This window comes from Lactuca virosa, chromosome 8 (assembly GCF_052849685.1).
Source record: "Lactuca virosa cultivar CGN04683 chromosome 8, Lactuca_virosa_CGN04683_v6, whole genome shotgun sequence".
NCBI lineage: Eukaryota > Viridiplantae > Streptophyta > Magnoliopsida > Asterales > Asteraceae > Lactuca > Lactuca virosa.
In genome coordinates this window covers 212,318,303-212,327,195 of record NC_136433.1, presented here as the reverse complement: position 1 = coordinate 212,327,195, position 8,893 = coordinate 212,318,303, and the positions used below count along the sequence as shown (strand labels likewise).

The 8,893-nt window shown below is 33.6% G+C and overlaps 4 protein-coding genes across 6 annotated transcripts; all 4 read right to left on the bottom strand.

Moving 5' to 3' along the window:
- Positions 1–223: 223 nt before the first annotated feature.
- LOC145134805 (uncharacterized) lies at positions 224–2,199 on the bottom strand. 3 transcript variants are annotated; one of them, XM_079069634.1, is made up of 5 exons: positions 1,361–2,199; positions 1,112–1,248; positions 895–1,046; positions 742–808; positions 224–516 (listed from the first exon to the last, which is right to left on the bottom strand). In XM_079069634.1, exons 1-5 carry the CDS (start codon positions 2,091–2,093, stop codon positions 493–495), a joined length of 1,113 nt encoding a protein of 370 aa, XP_078925760.1. In that variant the 5' UTR covers positions 2,094–2,199; the 3' UTR covers positions 224–492. The 3 variants fall into 3 exon arrangements, with proteins under 3 accessions (XP_078925760.1, XP_078925759.1, XP_078925758.1); XM_079069633.1 differs by having other exon boundaries at positions 224–502; XM_079069632.1 differs by having other exon boundaries at positions 224–808.
- An 803-nt stretch (positions 2,200–3,002) lies between these two features.
- On the bottom strand, positions 3,003–3,883 carry LOC145131237 (uncharacterized). Its single transcript, XM_079065957.1, has 2 exons — positions 3,730–3,883; positions 3,003–3,652 (listed from the first exon to the last, which is right to left on the bottom strand). Exons 1-2 carry the CDS (start codon positions 3,881–3,883, stop codon positions 3,003–3,005), a joined length of 804 nt encoding a protein of 267 aa, XP_078922083.1.
- A 27-nt stretch (positions 3,884–3,910) lies between these two features.
- On the bottom strand, positions 3,911–5,864 carry LOC145131236 (uncharacterized). The gene is made up of 3 exons (XM_079065956.1): positions 5,725–5,864; positions 4,732–5,606; positions 3,911–4,653 (listed from the first exon to the last, which is right to left on the bottom strand). The coding sequence occupies exons 1-3, from the start codon at positions 5,862–5,864 to the stop codon at positions 3,911–3,913; spliced, it is 1,758 nt and encodes a 585-aa protein (XP_078922082.1).
- A 1,463-nt stretch (positions 5,865–7,327) lies between these two features.
- On the bottom strand, positions 7,328–8,167 carry LOC145131235 (uncharacterized). The gene is made up of 2 exons (XM_079065955.1): positions 7,986–8,167; positions 7,328–7,808 (listed from the first exon to the last, which is right to left on the bottom strand). The coding sequence occupies exons 1-2, from the start codon at positions 8,165–8,167 to the stop codon at positions 7,328–7,330; spliced, it is 663 nt and encodes a 220-aa protein (XP_078922081.1).
- Positions 8,168–8,893: the final 726 nt, after the last annotated feature.

The following is an 8,893-nucleotide window of genomic DNA, read 5'->3' as shown; positions in this document are numbered from 1 at the left end:
TTGTATAAATATATTATTTATTTCATTCTTTTGTAATGATCTTTAATCGGTAATTAGCAGTACAACATATGCCTTATTTGTTGCACATTTACAAAAGGTATTTAACTACTTAGTAATATCATGAAGCTACAATAAACTTTAATTTTAAAAGAATTGATTCTTAACTTTGTATCAACCATGAAAATTGTTAAAAAAAATGTAATTCTTAAGCATGAGAATAATATATAAGAAGCTAAAACAATTCATTCTTAACCATTCTCATGTAGCATTGTACCATGAGGGTACTACAGTAGAAATTTTACATACAACGCACCCACATATACCTTAGTGAACCAAAAACCTACCAAATATTAACCAAAAATATACAATCATAACCAACTTTTACCTAACAATCATAAAACACTTGTTCACTAAACAAAATCTCCAAAACTTGGAAAGGAATCTAATTGATTGATTTGACTTGTCAACGTGTCAAATTTCTCCATTTGTCCTTCAAATCAACCTGAAACCATGGGCCTACATCACCACCAAATCAAACATGACATGACATGATTTGACTGGACTTTTCAAGATGACCTTAGACTGTTTGGTGGGATGGGACTGGAACTAATCTCAATGGGTACAAATTGTAATTTTTATCCTTATCATAAAAATAGCCTTCGAAAGTATCTGTCCAGTAGTACAGTTCTACAGTTTTGGCTTGTGTAACAAATGCAACTTATAAAAATAATGATGCATTACCTCCGTTCTATCTACAAATATGTCACGATATATATTTAACATCAGCTTCCAATTTCCTTTACCATACCTTCAAAAAGAATACAAATTATATGGGCTATAAAACTGCAAATAAAAAAAAGTGAAATAAAGAAAGATTTTATAAGTATGACTTACTTTAGTACCCCTGTTCGCAGAGTGTCCTCCTCTGTGATACTCCATCTCATTTTCTTTCTTGTTTGTGGGAGTTTCTTGTTTTTGTACTTGAGAGGTGCAATGGGTCGCTTTTTTGGTGAATCTTTGTTGGAACTATCAATGGAGTCACTCCACTACAAAGAGATTTTAATTGATTATGCGTTATGTATCTTTGTTGGAACTATCAATGGAGTCATACCTCAAAGACATGGGAAGTGCTATTTTGTTCAATTAGGCTAACTTTAGGCTCCTTCTGATCATCTCCATTAGCATGTAGAGCTTCACCATGATCACACGAAGGACTGGGATCATCTACACCAACCCTATTATGGGCACCTACAACACAGTCATAATGAAATAACTAACATACTGATAGATTCTTGCAAGCATTATGATCATTAACACTGATACAAAACCAAAGACTAAATGTCTTTCAGATTGAAATTACCTTTGTCCTCTCTATTGAGATTGGCATTAACACATTGATCATCATTTGAAGCACCATCTGCAGCTACTTCTTTAATCTGATCATGATGTTCTTCCTCTTTACACAAATCCAAAACCTTCCTTGGCATATCATCACCCAGTGTCTCAGCCACTAATTCAAGGAACGTAGGACCCATTTTTTCTTTAGCCTCCTTGACATAACAACAAACGGCATCCACTACATCCAATCCCTTATACTTCACCAAGACTTTTTCAAAATAATTTGGAACCCAAACGCCAGCCTCAAGATAATCCATCCAACCCAACAAATCATCCGAAACCAAGCCCACTCCGTTTGCCACATCAAATTTCTCCATTTTTTCAGCCCTACCCCTCCAAATCCTACTCACAGCACAAAAATACCTGTATGTATCATCATCCCCACTCCCTTCAATCAACTTTACTGTACAATGCACCGCAACAGCGCAATACGCTGCTTTCATGGCTTCAGAAACCTCAGTATTTCCTTCTCTATGATCCAATTCTTCAATTTGTTCTAAGAATTCGAGAGTACGTTCGGAGATTGTACCTTTTTTGATATCAGACTCCAATTTTCGCAAGAGCAGACTCTTTGTAATGCTTGGGTCGTTGTTTGGCAAAGGAAGAACGGGAATTAGAACGTTTAATAAACGATCGTCGAGTGAGTGTTGTCTTATGAGGAACTCGAGAATCCACCTACCTATATCAATGTCCATTTAATGAAATTAAGCATATACAATGATGAAATCTTACACTTTTCCTCAGGTTAGTCGACTGGGTTTTTGAATTAGGGTTTTCATGGGAATGATCCTGTTTAAAATTGGGGTATTGTTATTTTTATTTAAGCCTCCTGAAGTTTTAAAATGTTTCAATACTTACCTCGTAAAACGCAAGTTTTCTAAAATGCCCCTTGACTTAAAGACTTTCGGTATTGCGCTATTTTGACAATGACATTTGTTTTTTACTTTTTTCCTAAGAATTTAGGCAGATGTTTGATACAAGTGTCAAACTTACTAGTACTGAATTATTAGTTTAGTAATGTATTATATAACATTATTGTTACTAAATTTTATTAGCATCTCAACTTATAAGAAAAGTGCCTCCAATAAAATTTTGTAACACACTTGCAAATACTAATCTAAAAGTCGATAGACACAAATTCGATAAACTTCGGCAGAAAGATAATCACTATTAGAAGAAAAAACCAAAACTTTAATCAAGAATTGGAAACTTAGAGGTGCACACACAATCTGTTAATCCAATATGGATCCGGGTCCGACCCAAAACCGATTTGAGCGATCGGTTATATTTGATGTGATTGTATTTAATCTGATCACAAATTATATATTGGAAACCGGATTATAACTTGATAAGTGAAACCGTTTACAAATCGAATCGGGGAAAACTCCAGAAAAAAAAAAAAAAAAAAAAAAACAGTGAAAATTGGATTAGAACAGATACATTGGTTTATACTTTTTTACTAGATTATAACCCGCGTTAAACGCGGGGGAACGTATTAAAAATTTACCAAAACATTTATATATATTGCATAATAATTATACAAAAAGTTTATGGCTATTGTGATTATTGAAAGGTGAAGAAGAAACACTGAAATCGATAAATAACTATAAACGTTGCAGGACCTCTTTGTAGACAACGTTTTTTGTTTTATTAGTTGAACGACCTTCCTCGTCACATATGAGTACCTTCAAACCTTTTTTGCTTGTTACACGAGAAACAGCTACATATAACTGACCATGGGTGAAGACAGGTCTACGCAAGTATAATCGAACATTTGATAATGACTGTCCTTGACTTTTGTTAATGGTCATAGCGAAACAAACTGCTATTGGGAATTGTCTACGTTGAAAACGGAATGGAATTTTTTTATCGGATGGGGTCAACTTCATGCGAGGTATATAAGTAGTCTCATTGAAAAATCTACCAGATATGATTCGTGCTTCAATGACGTGTCTTCCAAGCCTTACGATTTGTAATCTAGTACCATTGCATAGTCCTTTGGTTTGGTCGATATTACGAAGCAACATGACCGGAACACCTTTTTTTAGTATAAGTTTTTGGTTGGGAATTCCGGAGGCCTTAAAAGCGTTTAACACATCCGGAGAGTATACGGATTCCTCAAAAGAATCTTCTGCCTCGGTCTCACATAAGGAATCTGAACTCAGATATGTTTTCCCTTCAACTTTCATCAATTCTAACATGTAGTCGTTGATAGCATCAACTTCTTCATTAGTAGGGACCAAAATAGCTTTATCTTGAAATACGATGAATCATCAAGATGGTTCTGAAAAGATGAATAAATGCAGGATACAATTGAATTAATATGGTCACCCGTAGAGGGAACGATCACATCTTCTGGAAATTCAACTTCAACTTCACCATCATTAGGACCACCGATAGTACCTTCACCAATTTTAAGAATCCAATCAGCAAATGATTTTGTCTCTTCGAAATCATTGTTTGGACAACCAAACTGAAGCCTCATGTTTACAGTCAAACGTAAATCTGTACATCATAGCCATAATCTTGATGAATGCAATGATGCCTGCACAATATCTGAACGATTTCCTCTTTGTATTACTGGAAGAATTTGTCGAAAGTCGCCTCCAAATACAATGGTCTTGCCTCCAAATGGTTTATCATTGTTCTTAGGAAGGATAATATCTCTAAGTGTCCTATCAACTGCTTCGAAACAATAACGATGCATCATTGGGGCTTCGTCCCAAATTATAAGGCTCGATTTGTTCAATAGGGCAGCTACATCGTTACCTGGCGTAATAGAACAAAACGAATTCTCATTCACGTTAATTGGTATATGAAATATTGGATGTGCTGTCCTACCACCAGAAAGCAAGAGTGCTGCAATTCCGCTTGAAGCAACATTAATAACTACTTCACCTTTAGATCTAATAGCAGCAGACAATGTCTTCCAAACGAATGTTTTTCCTCTTCCTCCGTAACCATAGAGGAAAAAGACACCACCTTTTTTGTTGTTAACTGCATTCATAACGATATCATAAACATTTTTTTGCTCGACCTTTAATTTTGAATGCAGATGTTGATGTTCAGATTCAAGACTGGATGGATCATAATTAAGCTCATATTGAATTAACATATTGTAAGAATCTTGAATATATTTGTGATCAAGTAATGGCATATTGGGTATTTGCTTAAAACTCACTCCACAGCTCAATAAAGATTTCTCAATGTACGACAACGTTAGGTGGTAAATTGCTTCCGGTTTTAGCTTCAAGCCTGAAAACATTAAAAAGTAATGAAATAATTTATTTATAATATCAATTAAAGTGTGAACGTTTTTTTGTGTGAATGTACCTTTCACTCCTATTTCTTGTTCGCGAACGTGAACGACATCATCAGAAAGACAATTATATGTCTCTTTAAAAACATGATGAGGTCGGGATAGACTATCTGGTGTAATCAACATAACGAATAGAGACCTGCAGAAAGAAGTGGTGGCCCAATGATGTGTTTCTTGTATAGAAGATATGTACTCTCTATCATCGTCTAATACACCAAGAGCGTAGCAAGCATCTTTGTAAGAGTCATAAACGGTCCCATTAACCGTTCTAATATCTTCATAGCAAGTAGGACCCTTTACTTTGTTGAGCAAAATGCGCAAGTAATAAACATCACCAGACTTGGGAGACACATGATTAATTCTGCCAAGTGACTTTGTCTTTGTTTTTCTTCTTGTCCATACTTTATCTGATTTATTCCAAACATATTGAGTTGGGAATTCAACATAGGATAACTCCCTTGCCTTTTCGTCGTAGCTATTACATTCCATCCAGGCCAAAAATTGAGAAGCAGCAATAGTTGGTTTAGAAACAACATTAGTAACACGTTGGGATGGTTTAAACACAACAAGTTGTTTGTCTTGTAGGTGAAACGACAATCTTTCAACATGTGGTGTTCTATAATGAATGTAATACCTAAAAAGTCTCCAACATGCCTCACAAGCAGAAATATAACGACAATTGTAATACTCAACAATTTCATCACGATCGTTATTTTCTTTATGTTGTTTTTTGTTATTTTTGGCGTCGTAAAAAGACGCGGTGATCCTGTCTAGACCTTTGTTAATATACTTAAAAAAGTATTTTATCGATCCAAGCTGATTACACCACTCAAGATTCATATGGGCTTGGTATTGCTTCAAATGTGTCTTATTATATAGAACAACATATCTGAAAAAAGAAACAAAATGTCATAAAGAAAATTAAGATCATTTAACATATCTTTCCTATAAAAGATAACATTTATAAAGAAATAAATGTTTATATAAAAAAAATTTAATTTTTATACCTATTGTCCAAAGAAACTCCATTTTTCACGACATTGTTTCCGTTTTCACGTCTTCGGTAAACTGGATAACCATCATCATCAATATATGTGTCATTTGTAAAGTCTTTTGGAAATACTTTAGAACATTTGCCATTTTTCATACATGGCATAAATGGAAAATCATTGCCATCCAGGCCAAAAATTGAGAAGTAGCAATAGTTGGTTTAGAAACAACATTAGTAACACGTTGGGATGGTTTAAACACAACAAGTTGTTTGTCTTGTAGGTGAAACGACAATCTTTCAACAGGTGGTGTTCTATAATGAATGTAATACCTAAAAAGTCTCCAACATGCCTCACAAGCAGAAATATAACGACAATTGTAATACTCAACAATTTCATCACGATCGTTATTTTCTTTATGTTGTTTTTTGTTATTTTTGGCGTCGTAAAAAGACGCGGTGATCCTGTCTAGACCTTTGTTAATATACTTAAAAAGGTATTTTATCGATCCAAGCTGATTACACCACTCAAGATTCATATGGGCTTGGTATTGCTTCAAATGTGTCTTATTATATAGAACAACATATCTCAAAAAAGAAACAAAATGTCATAAAGAAAATTAAGATCATTTAACATATCTTTCCTATAAAAGATAACATTTATAAAGAAATAAATGTTTATATAAAAAAAATTTACTTTTTATACCTATTGTCCAAAGAAACTCCATTTTTCACGACATTGTTTCCGTTGTCATGTCTTCGGTAAACTGGATAACCATCATCATCAATATATGTGTCATTTGTAAAGTCTTTTGGAAATACTTTAGAACATTTGCCATTTTTCATACATGGCATAAATGGAAAATCATTGTCGCAAGGTCCATGTATCATGTTGTCAGAAACAATTTGATACAGATCTGGTTCAAGTTCTTTGTCTGGCAATTCAGCACATATAACGCGATCTATGTCTTCGGGATTTGGAAGTTTAGACTTTTTTTCTAAAAATAGGCATATGTGACAATGTGGAAGACCCCTTTTTTGAAACTCGATCGTATATATAACTGTATGATGCAAATATGTACTCTGGTTAACGCATGATATTATAAAATCAAAATAAAATAAAATGAATAATGAGATTTTAGATTTATACCTCCATCGACTTCACCCAAAAAATTTTCTTCCTTGAGTCTAGTGATTAGTGAATCAGGTTTTATTTTGAATATTCTTGTCAAAATATCGGGCCTGTCTTCGGGTTTAAGATTTTCAGATTCAACGAATCTAATTACCTCTGGCCATTTAGGATTACATGTAACAGTTAAAAAAAGATCAGGATAACCAAACCACTTAACCAAAGTCATTGCGTCTAAGTAATTATGTTGCATGTAACGACTGCCACCCGTAAAAGAAGACGGAATAATAATACAGTTTCCCATCGCAGAAGCATCTTTAGTTCCTTCTTAAGTAGCCTCGGCCAAGTCTCCATAAGGAGCGACACGTAATGTTGGTTGGTTAAACCGAATATAATTTAGCCTGTCATTTTCAACCATTGTATACGAATCAACCAAAAACTGTTGGAAGAGTTTTCTGGAACGTAATACCAAAGATATTTCATTAGTTCTCTGTTATATACGATAAGCAAAAAACTCTCGCATTGTCAGTGTTATTCGTCCTTTGGAGTTTGGTTCTTCAACACCACGATGTAATATTTCTAATCGAAATCCATCTTCGGCATAAGGGAACAATAAAGGATATTGAAGTGAAAGATATTGCGGATGCAACTCATTAATGTGTTGAAGTTGACGACTTTGAGTTTCCAAAACAATATCTCGTGAATCGGAACCGTCAATGTCACTTACAATAAGTGCAGCAACCTCACTTGTGGTAGGAAGATTATACTGTCTACCGTCCTTTTCTATTGTCCCAATTAATTTAAGCATAATACGCTCTGTTGGATTCGATCCAAATCGATCACGTTCCATTCTAAATTGCTTAACTAATGGATTTATAAAATCCAATAAACCCATTAGCTCATGAATAGTCAAGAACTCCGGTGAAAAATGATTTCCCATTGAATTATGAGATGTTGAATTTTTCTTTTTTGAACTACATTAATAGGAAAACAAAATCATGGATATAAATATTATGAGACATAATAAAAATTTTAAACACACACACACACACATATATATATATATATATATATATATATATATATATATATATATATGTGTGTGTTTGTGTGTATTTAATGCTATTATATGATAGAATGTATTTACATACTCGTATGTATTGAATCTGTTGTCAACCTCGTGATCTGTATCGTATATATACAATTGGCAAAATTTTGGTAATTCGCCTTCCTCTGGTAGTAAGCTGCCTGCAATATGATAATTTTGTCCATGCATTCGATAAACATAAGGACCACCTCCAGAGTTAATGACATGATCAGTCTTATCATCCATAGATGTAAATGCAAACATTATATTGTATCTACGAATATTTTTTATAAAGTTCTGACTTTTTTCAGTAACTCCGCTATATAAATCAAGCAATAACTGAGGTGGGTGAATCAAGTTTGGTAATTCTACTTTTCCGTTGTAACAACATATGGAATAAGAGGTTTTCCTTAAATCTTTATTTCCTCTTATTGCTTCTCCCTTCCAAACCCTAGTTTTACATACAGAGCAAACGTATACCGCATCACCTGAATCCAAATAATCTATAAAGAAACAAAAAAAAAAACTAATCAAATAATATATACTATAAGCGTAATATGAAAATGGTGATAACATATTGAAAGGATAATTTTCATTGGATAACCAAAATTTTAAATTTTAAATAAAAAGAAACAGTACCTTTGTTTATGCCAATACATTTAGTCTGGGTGTCAATCCGTACATCATTTTGAGCAACTGAATTATAAGGCACATATGTTTGTTTCTTTTTTCTTGGTGCTGCAAAATAAACATAATTTAAATTATTAATAAGACGATGAATATTTATAAAATTAAGTGCAAAAATGTATAAGTGGAAGTATTAACAAAATAGATGATAACATACCTTGGTAATCAACCTTATCAGTATAACCGCATGAAGGTTGAGAACGAATAGTAGTATTGCTTGAGTTTCTCCACAAAATCTTCATTCAAATCAAAAAAAGGAATATCCTTTGTATTGAACTGTTTTCG